The 12,995-nt window shown below is 44.5% G+C and overlaps 1 protein-coding gene across 2 annotated transcripts in view; it reads right to left on the bottom strand.

Moving 5' to 3' along the window:
- Positions 1–12,995, bottom strand: part of ELAVL1 (ELAV like RNA binding protein 1) — a 45,442-nt gene that overhangs the window by 22,794 nt on the left and 9,653 nt on the right. For both annotated transcript variants that reach the window (XM_018921736.2, XM_009096822.3), the window contains exon 2: positions 12,050–12,233. In XM_018921736.2, the coding sequence (XP_018777281.1) occupies positions 12,050–12,221 (172 nt within the window). In that variant the 5' untranslated portion in view covers positions 12,222–12,233. The remainder of the gene's footprint in view (positions 1–12,049; positions 12,234–12,995) is intronic.

Genomic DNA, 12,995 nt, shown 5'->3' with positions numbered 1-12,995 from the left:
GAGAGAGGGCACTGCTTTTCTTTCCGTTCATCACTTGGGTTTCTGTCCATGTCCCTGCTTCCTTTCCCAGCTCCTGAGACACACAGCTTCAGTCACCAGCTTCTTCCTTATTCCCAGCCCAGTGCTGACAACTCCAGCTTCACTGAGGAGTCTGATACACATCAGAGCTCTTCACTGAGAGCAGCTAACTCAGATCCTCCCCCTCCTGTCCTCCACAAGAAACCCCAAAATCAAACCTGGCTCCTGTTATGTCAGTGCACCTCAGCATGATGGCAACTTCGTTCAGAACTTGTTTTCTGAACTGCGAATCAGTTTTTGGAGGACGTGAGCTGGGTTTGAGCTTTTTGTTTGGCTTTATAAACCATGCCATGAGTGATAACTAGAGAGCCTAAATAGGTATGAGTGCATACAGAAGTACCACAAAAATACCAAGCATCAGCAGAATACAAAGCAGTGGCTGTACCTTCTGAGGATAAGAACAGATTGAAGCGCTCAGATGTGCCTTGTGTGGGCTTCTTTAGCACAGTTACACTGTTGTACAACCAGGGCTCACAATCACATCAGCCCACAACCACCCTGCATCAAACTTCCTGACAAGTGCTATGACAGGGGAGAAGGGCAGCAAGGCAGGACTGGCAGAGTAGGTGACCAAGAGCCTGCACCCTCACTGCTGAGCGAGTCCCACACATACAGCATCCTCTGTTTCCTAACAGCCAGGAAAACATACAGATGTGGGAGCAGAGCAGCCTGGCTGAGCAGGGAGCCATGGCAGAGCTCCAAGGGAAACAGAGCACAGGAGACAGAAGTAGTAACAGCTACAACAGGAGGAATTTGGAAATACTGTCCACTGTGTCTAAGGAACAGCAGAGCTCAAATGCAGTTCAGACTTGAAAATAATGGAAAGAAATAAAAGAATAATATCAAGGGTAACAAGAAAGTATTCTATTGCTGTCCCAGCAGCACAAGGCTGGAAGTATGACAGCAGATTTAATATGTGAGCTGAGCAGAGAGGCACGGGATGCTTTCTGTGCCTCACCTCACCAGCAGAGTCTAACAGGTTCTTCACTTTGGAAAGAGCTCCAAGAGAAAGGCCAGTGGATGAACACTGAGCCACTGAGCCAGGGACTGACTGGTTGAGTGAACTGGTCCCAGTCAAACCCATGGGGAGATGAAATGGGCTCTATGCAAGGGTGATGAGGCACCAGGCTCATGTCCCTGCCAAAACTGCTTCATCTTTGAATGATCAAGAAATTGGAAGAAGGAAGGTAAGCAACACATTCATCTTCACCTCAAAATGAGACAAAACCACCCTGCCCCCCCCCAACTGTATGCCTGGAGCTAGTGAAGTTTGTAGGGTCTCTACTGGGACCTGCAGCTTACCTTGCGACCCACGCTGTGGAGGAGGTGATGGGAATGTGCTCTCACCAACACTGGAGATCCCACCAGGTTGGGAGAAACCTGTCACAGACTGAAGGGTCAGGCTGCCAAGAGGACAGGCCATGAGCACCTCATAGAATGCAGCAAGGACAGATGCAGAGCCCTGATCATGGGGAGAAAGAGACCCTGGCAACAACAGACCGGACACTTACTGGCTGGAGACTGTTCTAGGGAAAACGAGCTTGGGTCAGGGTATGGAGCATGAGCCAGCAGTGCCCCAAGGGAGAGGAGTAAGAGCATCCTGTACAGGCACAAGACAGAACACTTGGCTCTGGAGACAAGGACCTGCTATTTTGTAGATCCTTAGCAGGTTTTGTTTTCATTTTGCAAGGTGTCCTTATGTCAAAAAGAAAGGAGCCTCATGAAAGATTTCTGTCAAAACATATTTCTGCATTTGTACAAAGACATCTTAATGACCAATTTTCAAAACTAAAAATTAAGGGCACAATTTTCCATTCCATGTCTATGTTGATCAAATTCCATCATCACAAAATAGACAGTAAGAAACAGAATAACTTCTAGCATATAATTCAAAGTATGTTTTAAAATACAGGAAACTATGGAATTATGGAATGGTTTGGGTTGGGAGGGACCTTAGAGACAATTTCATTCCAACTCCTGCCATGGGCAGGAACACCTTCCACCATCCCAGACTGCTCCAACACCTGTCCAGCCAGGCCTTGGGCACTGCCAGGGATCCAGGGGCAGCCCCAGCTGCTCTGGGCACCCTGTGACAGGGCCTGCCCACCCTCCCAGGGAACAATTCCTCATTCCCAAGATCCCATCCAGCCCTGCCCTCTGGCAGTGGGAGCCATTCCCTGGCTCCTGTCCCTCCAGGCCTTGTCCCCAGTCCCTCTCCAGCTCTCCTGGAGCCCCTTCAGGCCCTGCCAGGGGCTCTGAGCTCTCCCTGGATCCTTCTCTTGTCCAGGTGACACCCCCAGCTCTCCCAGCCTGGCTCCAGAGCAGAGAGGCTCCAGCCTAGGACTCAATCCTTCATTAATGGTATAGATTATGCATCTCAGCTACTCTGGCAACACATGAAGCTGTAGCTAAAACCCATACCTTGAAACAAAAATTTTCTCTTATCCAGTCCCCTAGGGCATAGGTCAGGAATGTCCTCTCATCTGCCCCACGACTGAGCAGCTGCTGTTTCTGACACAACCATGTGTGCTGTGGTGAGCATAGTGAGTTCCAGAAAACACACTACTGGAGACAGAACTGAGTACAGAAGCTTCAGTGCAGGTACTGAAGCAGTCAAAAGTAAATTTCACTTTTACTTTGCCTACCAAAAATATTCCACCAAATGGAAGTAAACATTTTTTTGTTTACCCAAAGAATTTGTTGAAGCAACAATTAATCATTCTGAAATACTTTCATCTGCCTCATCTCCAGTTAAGTCATAAATGCTGCCCAAAACTATCATTTAGTATCATTTTTTCTACTTTTAATGAAGGGATGGGACTATTTTCTGGCTAAGAACGATTTATTGCTCAGATGAACATCAGTCCTAGAGGCTGAGATTTTAGAGGAGCAGGCAGTCAGCCATAGCTCAAAGAAATCACGAGTTCTTTGTTACAAGACAATACATAACTTTTTAAACCAACAGACAGTTGCCACAGGGTTTATTCTGCTTTTCTAACCTACCACCTTTACTTACTTCTGCTGCACTGTGGATACTTTTATCCAGTGGGCTATTATCACACATATACACATCTGCTTCTATTATAACTTCTAAACTCAGCTTTCTCTATACAACCACACCCCTGTGTTATAAACCCTTCAGTGTTTTACCCAATACAGTTTCTCACTCACTTAAGGCATACTCTTACTTACAACTATAGAAACACAAGTTTATGATTTTTCTGCTTAATGTCTGTGTATTGTATTTTTACATCAATCCAAGCTTCTCCCAAGGCTGCAGATGAAATCTTTCAGTGCCCGTGGAAGTTTCTGTTTTCTCAATTCCTACAATTTAGTCCCTGAAACACCAAGACAGCACCAGAAACCCCACAGAGTCCTGTCTGTGTCAGGCTAGGGGCAAAGCCCAGGGCTGTGCCTGACCTAGAGAGCTCCTGTAGGGCTGGGTCAGTCACACCAATACCTCACAGGGAATTACTGCACCTGCCCCACCTACACAGAGTACAGAGCTGAAAGTTTAGGCTTATATTTCAGCATTTCCACAATGTTTCACCGTTTCCTGTTAGTCTGTGCAGCAGCTCAGGATCTTTCTTCTACAAGACTTGAACCCAGCTTTGTGGCAGTTCCTGTTACTGAGACCCAGACTGCACACTAAGCCAATTCCCACTTTTGCTCGAGACTTCAAACCAGCACACCTTACTGAACAGACAATTGATGGCAACAGAAAGGAACTATCAAGGAAACAAAGAAAATATCTAGTTATATTGATAATGACTTTCCAATCCAGAATGCATCCCCACTGCTTCCCCTGTCTTTAGGACACAATCTCTGTTTCAGTTCAGGGCTCAACAATGAAGAGTCTCATTTATAGAAGTTTAAGGGCAAAAGCACATTTAGCTGGTTTGGAAAGCCTGACCTTCAAACAACTCAGAAAAACATCACAAATTACAAATAAAGCTGCCTCTCCTTCTTATGTAAAATCAGTGATATTTGCCTTGAAACAAAGATGAATACAAACAACTCAGATGCCTCCTTTGGGAAAAAGTTAACAGCTACAAAGCTAACTTGATAAAAGTCTGTTGTCAACCCTGATTCAGAGAGCTCACAGGGATCTCACCATCTCCACAATACTACAAAAATTCAACCATAAGAGTAACAGCTTTAAATCCTGAAAACAAAAGGGTGGGGGCTTTTTAGTAACTAATTTTATTTCACAAAGCCTCTCTGCATAATTACAATTTCTATATGTTCTTTTTTTACTTTTTTTCCTTTCTCTCAGTTCCAGAACATTTCTCTATTGAGATTTGATTTCAGTTGCTCCAGGGCTCCTTTTCCAGATGAACTGCCAGCATCCAAGATCCTGTGAAGTGAAAAAGATTTTTAAAGTGAAGACAGAAAACACCAGGCCAACACCAGGCCCAAAACTGTACAGAAATACCACAGGCTTGTTTTTTTGGAGGGAGTCTGGGAGGAAAATGCCTGCCCACTTACTGCAAGATCTCATTTCTTTAAACAGGACCAAATTTTTTCACCTGTTGTTGGAACAAGAAATCTGACTGTTCAAGATGCTGAGGGCCCAAAAGTTCACTTCTTCCTTCTCTTGAGGAAGAAACTGCAACTTTCAAATAACAACACTTCTTTAGCTGCAAACATTACAGTACAAAAGCCTCAGCAAGTGCTCAGTCACGGGCTGACCTGAACCCAACTTTTACACTGCAGAAACGCAGCTGCTCCTTTAGAAGAGAATGAAAGTATTCTAAGACATAGAAAAATAACTCCCACTAAAAACATGCTGAAGAATATTAGAACACAACCAAAGATGTTGCTACATAGTTCATTTGTATGGTTTCATACAGGGGAAAAAAAAAAAGGCAAAGGAAGCAGAGGCATGGAACGGTCTGTACAGTTCTCTTGGCCTTTTTTACTTGTACGGTAAGGAGGGTTGTATTTAACCCTCTCAGTGTATCCAGACAGACTGGAAGGACACCCACGACCCCAGAACAGCAGGGAGTCAGTGCCTGTGGTGCCAGCCCCGCCTCAAAGCTTTCAGTAAACACTTTCAGGGTCCCTGTCCCTCTGAATGGGAGCACCATCACTACCTGGTGACCCAGCCATGGTTACCCAGTCTGGCATCACTGCGCACACCCAGTGTGCACAGTCAGAACCATCAGCCAGCTCACTGACCAACATTTCTAACAGATTTGGCCCTGATGTCAAACCTTTGGGTACTTCACTGGGGGTTCCCTCCAGCTACTGATGAACCCCAAACTCAAGGACTGGTTTTCAACACGCTCACAGGCCCTTCAGGTGGTGACACAGGTCCCCCTCATTAAGAACACATCTGCTCAGCCTGAGTGAGAGGCTCCAGGCACTCCCTGCACAGCTCCACCATTCTTTTCAGTAAAGGCAGCTTTTCTTTCGCCAAGGCCTCTGCTGTTCCAGGAATAGGTGCTGCCACAACTGCTGGAGACCACAGCACATCATCACCAGCCCTGAGTGCACAAGGGCTAAACACAGCAGAGTGCCCAGTCCCTGCCCTGCTCTGCCTGCTCACAGTGCTCTGGAAGCTCTGCCCTAGGCCAGCCTGGTACATAGGCCTGGCTTCAGCAACAGCTAAACAAGTGCTTGACAATCCCTAAGCAAGGGTCAACCACAACAAAAACTTCAACCTCCTTTTGGTCAAGTACACCTGACAAAGCTCATAGCAACCTGCTCCAAGTCCAGGTGTCCTGTCCCATCCTGACAGCACCCAGCACTATGGGTCATAAGAGGGGCGCCAGAAATCCACTGAAAACCCGAGATATGCCCCAAATATTGAGAAGCAGAGCCCAAGAACTGCTGCTAAAGCTGTTGCTTCTACTGGCTGTGCTCTAATCCCTCTGAAAGAGCCCAGGCAAGCTTCAGGGATAGAAAGATGGGGAAGGGTCTGGAGGGGAAGGGGCTGAGGAGCAGCTGAGGGCACTTGGCTCCTTCAGCTGGAGCACAGGAGACTGAGGGGAGGCTCCTGGGGGGCTGCAGCTCCTCCCCAGGGGAGGCACAGGGACAGGGGCTGAGCTCTGGGACAGGGACAGGAGGCCAGGAAGGGCTGGAGCTGGGCCAGGGCTTGGCATGGAGCTCAGGGCAAGGTTTTTGCCCCCGAGGGTGCTGGGCACTGCCCAGGCTCCCCAGGGAATGGTCCCAGAGCTCCAGGAGTGTTTGGACAGCACTCTCAGGGCTGCTCAGGGTGGGGGTGTTGGGGTGCCTGTGCAGGGACAGGGGCTGGGATCAATGATCCCCATGGGTGTCTTCCAACTCAGGATATTCCAGAATTCTCTAATTTAGGTTAACTATATTCCTATACCCTTGAGAGAACTCAGTTACTACCTCTGAGACAGTTTATGTGGCCACCTTTATGACAAAGGGAATTAAGCGGAGCTGGCAAAGCTGGTGTTCACATGGTGTTCACATCAGCTGGTATTTGGGCAATTTGTCTGCAAACCATTTGCACTTCTCATTAAGTTAACCATTGCCACAAGGCACTCTTGAATGCACATTTAAAGAAAACACATACCACCAAATGTGATTAAAGAGCTAGGAAAAAAAATCCAGAGGTAATGATGCATTCCAATTCCACAGTTAACAACAAACCTGCATAAACAATTTCATGGGTGTTTTGCATGCAAAAGGAAACTACTTCAGTCAAAGAGAATACTTATGTATTTTCCACAAACAAGAACACTTCAAATTCCATTTCTAGACTGAGTTCACCGCACTGGTGAAATGAGTAGTTGCCCCGTCACACGAACTTGAGCCACTCACCACCCTGCAGGACCTGACAGCTGGGCAGTAAAATCCTCCTCCCCTTTCTGTGTGAAAAGCTCACATGGACTCTCATTTCTTTTTTAGCTGTGTAATTTCTGAGAATGAATCTTACAGAGAAGACATGAAAAGAAAAAGGCAGGGAAAGGGTAAAGCTTTATGTCCAATCCTTAGGAATTGCAACTATATGAAAGTGACTTATTCTGGTCCTTTAAGCAACATGTCCCAGGCACACCTGCAGAGAGTGAGCCATCACTGCAGCAATGTTTGAGATGGACCCCAAATTCCTGCATAAAACCTTATTAACAAGTCACCTCAAAATGTCCTTTCTGCTCCATACTTGCCAGCAGCAGTGGAGAGATCCCTTTACCTCAACAGATGCCGATCACCTTAGCGACCTCCATCAGAACTCAAACTGACACAGCAAATGCAGAGAGTGCAGAGGAAGCCCAAATCTCCCTCCCAGCCTCTGCACAGAGGGGGCATGTCTGGGGAGCTGACAGGTACAGACAGAGCCTTTGGAACAGTGTGAAGGATCATATCCTACACTTCCTAGAGCAGACAGTCGTGAGTACCAGAGGGAAAACACTCCCTACTCAAGCAGTACAGAAGGTGTACTGCAAGGAACAGGAAACCTCAGGAAGTTGGATGCCTCCTTCCCAAAACCAATCACTGTCAGAAGGAACACTCACAGAATGAGGCGTGCACAGCAACCTGTCACCAGGGACTCTGAGTGGGATATGGTGTCAGGAGCAATAAATAGACGCAAAGAAGTCTGAGACCATAAACACATGGGGAAAAAGGTTCATAGAATCCTAGAATAGAACCCTAGAATATTCTCAGTTGGATTGACGGTCCCTGTGGGGCCCTTCCAGCCCCTGTCCCTGCACAGACCCCCACCCTGAGCAGCTCTGAGAGCGCTGTCCAAACGCTCCTGGAGCTCTGGCAGCCTTGGGCAGGACCATTCCCTGGGGAACCTGGGCAGTGCCCAGCACCCTCAGGGGGAAGAAACTCTTCCCCATACCCAGTTTAAACTCCCCCAACACAGCTTTGTGGTAGTTTTGATGAATTCTTTTCCCTTGCACTCTGAAGACAGTTACATACAGTATCATTGGTGGGAGCACCCCACAGCTCACATAATTATTCCAATAAGGAATATTATTTTTAATATTACCATGTGCTGCCATAGCACATGAGTTTGGCAGCTTTTTGGTTTTAATAATTCCACAAAAAAGCAGTTTAACTCTACCTTTTCAGAGCTTTAGGATAGTCAGGTTTGAAAGTACCAATACTTCAGCAGAGTAAGGGGAAGACAGAGAAACTAAAACACACATGACTTTCAGCTTCAGCATTTGGTCCAGAAGGACTAACAGTCTGTGTACAGTTGCATGGACAGCAGGCTAAAGATGACCAGGCTCTCTTGGAAAATTTAGAGCTATTGAGCAGAAGCATCTGTGCCGTACAAAGTCAGACATCCTGACACAACAAGCCATCAGCATCTGTGCTGCAAGAAACTGAGCAACCCGAGAGGGGCCCAGAGGCCTGCATTTCTACATTAACAGGTACTGAAGGAGAAATGTTTTTTAAAAACTCACCTGTTAGAGGAATCCAGCCCAGCACAATGGCTGGAAACCCAGACCCCAAAACCTGGATGCTGCAGCAAAGTCAAACACTGACAAACAAACTATGCAAAATACAGCACAAGACAGATTTCTTCTGTTGCATCATCTCCAGCACGAGGCAATTGCTCCAAGGAAGTGGACATTTAACATCATACACAACCCTGGAGAGGGAATCAGTGCAGAGTACAAGTCTGGCCCTGCTGTGTCTGCAGTCACTACTGCAGGGCTACTGGACCAACCCCAGACTTCTTGCTCTCAGCCTCATGAGCCAGAGCCCCAGGAAGAGAGGATTTAATTGATGGAATCAGGTCAATGGCTACTCACAGACCTCAGCAATCATCATGACAGGCCAGAAGATGCACTAGTGAAAAGTTATACTACAGGCTGGACACTGTGCCGTACTATATTGGGAAGTGGGAATCAGCCTTCTAACATTTCCCTAGGGTTCAAAGCCCCAGGGCATGGCTGGTGCTCAATTAATATCTGACAGAAAGAACAGTGTCCAATGAATGCTATAATTCTCTTATGAAAATCCTGGATGTCCAAGGCATACTTGCCATAAACACAAGTACAGTGAGCAGCACAGCAACAATCCAGTATTTGCCTGCTGACCCCCAGTACTGATTCACTCATCACAGGTCAAGCAAAACTATGTCTGGAAGTGCTAAGGAGCGCACTATACCAACTGGGGAATGTAAAGCCCAGCTTTTCCTCCAGTATGATCAGGAGGAGCCCCCCATCCTTCTAACACTCATCTACTGTACACAAGTTTCTCTGTACTGAAAAAAAGGAAAACCCAAAAAAACAAAAAACAAAACAAAACAAAACAAAAAAAAACAACCCCACAAAAAAAAAACAGAAAAAGAAGCTGTGACATCTCAAACAACAAACCAAACACACAGTCACACCTCTGTCAGTGGTTATAACCCATATGTACACGAACCCAAAAGCTCCTGGTAAGGAATGAGAACTGACACTATGGTTTGCTGCTACTTTCACCTTCCTGTAATGCTCACCAGTAGTGAGATAAAGGGTAAGCAGTCTGGAGGCTTCAGGGAGCTTCTCTACATTTTCTAACCACAACGTAACACATGGAACACAGACTGTTCAATACTCTGCTGCATTTGAAGCAAAACGCAACAACATATGTAATGATCATAATAAAATATTTTGCTCAAACATACCAAAACTTTGGCTTTCAAATCAGTTCTTGAATCCCAGTAATCAGTCTCCAGACAGCTCATGCCAGTTCAATAAGTCATGAAAAACTGCATTTCAAGCAGAAGTATTTTTTGCCCCACGTTTCATTAACAGACAATAAATTGAGAAGAAATGTATGTATCATTCAGTGTTTTACAAAAACCAAGCATTATCAACTAAATGTTGATTTTAACTCTGCAAATAAAAACAATAAAGGGAACTTCAAAGACAAAATACTCTGATTATTAAAACTTTATGGGGGCACAAAAGCTATGACTTCATTGAAAAGAACTAAACTGATCCAAAAAGTCTAACTCAAACAAAAGCAAAAGGTTTCTCTCCCTCCTGCCCAGGCCACTCAACCCGCTCTATCTCGCATGCCAATATTATGACTTATCTGACCAGAAACCAAGGTCAGGGAGCTGAACAGGTTTTTCTGCAGCTCCAGTTTCCTGCTGTCTGCCACAGGGTCAGAGTAAGGCAACTGGGTACAAGAAAAGCAGAGCTGTGCCACAGGATTCTTCTGTTCAGGAACTGCTGCACATCCATGTGTTTTAACAGAGTTTGAGAATAAAGAATGTAACATGAATATTAAGGGGCAGAAACAAAAGCAAGAGGAAGAAAAAATGCTCAGAAGGAGCCAGTTCTTTGGCACTGATATTCCAGAACTATCAGTAAGCATGGCAATGACTGGTAACTGCCCCTAATAGTGTTGCAAGCAAGTGAAAAATTAGGTAGCAACAAAATTCAGTGGCAAGACCACAGCAGCTACACAGAATCCAGCACCTGCAACCACTTTAGAGAAAAGGCAATGTTCTGTCCACAGGCACTCAAGGGCTGTCTGCAACAATAACAGCAATTTTACTTTTCATTCTTGAGGTTAAGAACAACTTTGAGCACACCAGTGTATGTTTTGGACTTTAAACTACCCAGCACTGTCAAGTTCCAAGTTAAAGTTAACCAGGCTTTACCAGAGTGTTTGATGCTACAGGTACCTGTGAAGCAGGGTCTCAACTTCAGAGACTGATTAAGTCTCTTGCTTCCCACTGAAAATATCTTCCCTCCTATGCAGGTGATTCTGTGTTTATTTTACAGTCTAAGGTGTGGGTCAGCTATGACCTGCTATCATTAAGCAAGGGGTCTTACTCCTTGCAAAACCAGCCTTCAGAGTAAGCCTCAACTTCTGAGTGCTGCAAAGCACATGACAACATCTGGGACAAACACTCACCTACCAAAACATTCAAAGGAATCAGTATATATGTAACTATTTTACCATGACTGAACATATACATCCCTTAAGTAGAGATACAGACAGAGACATCACAAGATAATTAATCTGAAAGATATCAAGAAAGCCAGAGGCATGGAAATCAGAGAGGCTACTTAGAAGGAAAATGCTGAATTTTTAAATTATTCAGTTCTCATGGGTATTCTCAAGCAAATAAAGCACTAAAGATGACACACAAAGAGCTCTCGTGCATTCCACCAGCTCCATGCAGCTTTTCCAGAATGGGGAGCAGTCCCCGTTAGGGATTAGATAACAATCAGTATCACTGGATTCTGAAATACAACACTGAGCATGCGCAGCAGAGAATTCCATAAGCACTGAGCTGCAGGCTGGGAACAAACACCAGCGCACAGCTAGTTAACAGCACTTTTTTTTCCCCTCCAGAAACAACCAAGTGCCCTCACTGAATCCAAGATTCTGCAAATTCTGAACAAGAATAACCAAAACCTGTAAATGAAGTATTTTAACAGTGCAAGGATTAAAATCTCTTCAGAGAGCAGCTAAAACCTCCTGCAACTAAACAGATATGGAAGCAGTTGCTCTGTCAGCATTTGTTTTGTTTCAAGGAAACATTAGGTTTCACAAGTCAGAACAATTCATTCCTCTCATATTTTAAAGCTACTACTACCAATCCTATTTAAGGAACTTAAAAGACATACAGCCACTTCAGAACTCCAGCACACCTTTATTTTACTGATCAAAATCAGAACAAAAGGTTTGTTTGTATATTCAGAGCTCTGGAGGAGTCAAAAACATTTAGATTGTAGGAAGAATAAATCAGCCAGTGACTAAATCTAAACCAGTTTTAGACCTGTCTATTAATGTTCAAATTTGGGAACTGTACTTCTTAGAATTCTTAGCCATAGACACAATAGTCATTAACTTAGCCTTGAGCATTCCATTCTTCCAATACCCAATCCTGGCATTACTGGAGCTCCAGGCAAACGTGTCAACAGTTTGATTACATACACAAATATTTAGTATTTCTAGATTAAATTGTATTCAATCAAGTATTTGCTCATGCAGTCTAGCACAAGGTGACAATTCCTGAAACACTAAATCATACCTGCAACTTTGTCCCGAATAAGTTTTGCAGATTCCACTTCACCGATGCTGCTGAACAGACTCCGTAATTCATCCTGCGTCATGTTCTGAGGAAGGTAGTTCACAATTAAATTTGTCCTACCAATATCATCCCTGCAATCTTCAGCCATGTGATCTTCATAACCATTGGACATTTTACAATATATCTGCAAAGTGAAAAAAATCCTCAGTGAGGCTTAGATCTTCACATTTCCATAAACCAAACTTCCTCCACCTGAAATAAGTTTGAATGTTTATTTTAAAAACTAAGAACAAGCCACTGCTTCAGCAATGCATTTTTTCAACTCAGAAAACAAAACACTATTTGTTGAAAATTCCAGAACAATTCATTCTTTCAAAAGCACAAAGATGACATTTTACAGAACTATGTACTATTAAAGAGTTCTTCAGGATTTCTACATTTTTACATTAAAAAAAGCATCAAGATAGATTTTGAAGACATTCTTGTAAACACCAAAGTATTCCCAACAGCCAAGATAAAAATCAGGTCCCCCGTGTCCCGGTACTTGACCAGCCACAACCAAACTGCCACCTCAACCTGAATTCCAACCTTATGCCCAGAACTTTTTCAGACAGGGAGACAAGAAGCAGCAAGATCTGATCCAGTTCAGTGTTTCAACTGGAGACTATTAATTTTCTGAATGTTTTCCACTGTAAACGTTGTCCATCCTGTACCTCAAGGCCCGTTGCTGTTTAATGCTGCCTTTGGTGCTGCTTTACTGCATGTATGAAACTGGTGTGTCTGTGCTGCACACTGACTTGGGGGCATATTGAGTATTTGACAGAATTTCTATTTTTGCAGCTTTTTAAAGAAAGCCTTGAGAAAATATACAGAATTCCTATGACAGGAAGATACTCTCTGCCTCAGTCCACCATCAGGGACTGAATCCTGATGTTTTAGTTGACCT

Source organism: Serinus canaria, chromosome 28, assembly GCF_022539315.1.
Source record: "Serinus canaria isolate serCan28SL12 chromosome 28, serCan2020, whole genome shotgun sequence".
In the NCBI taxonomy this organism is placed as follows: domain Eukaryota; kingdom Metazoa; phylum Chordata; class Aves; order Passeriformes; family Fringillidae; genus Serinus; species Serinus canaria.
Note: the sequence above shows the minus strand (reverse complement) of the source record. Positions and strands in the feature narration are given on the sequence as shown.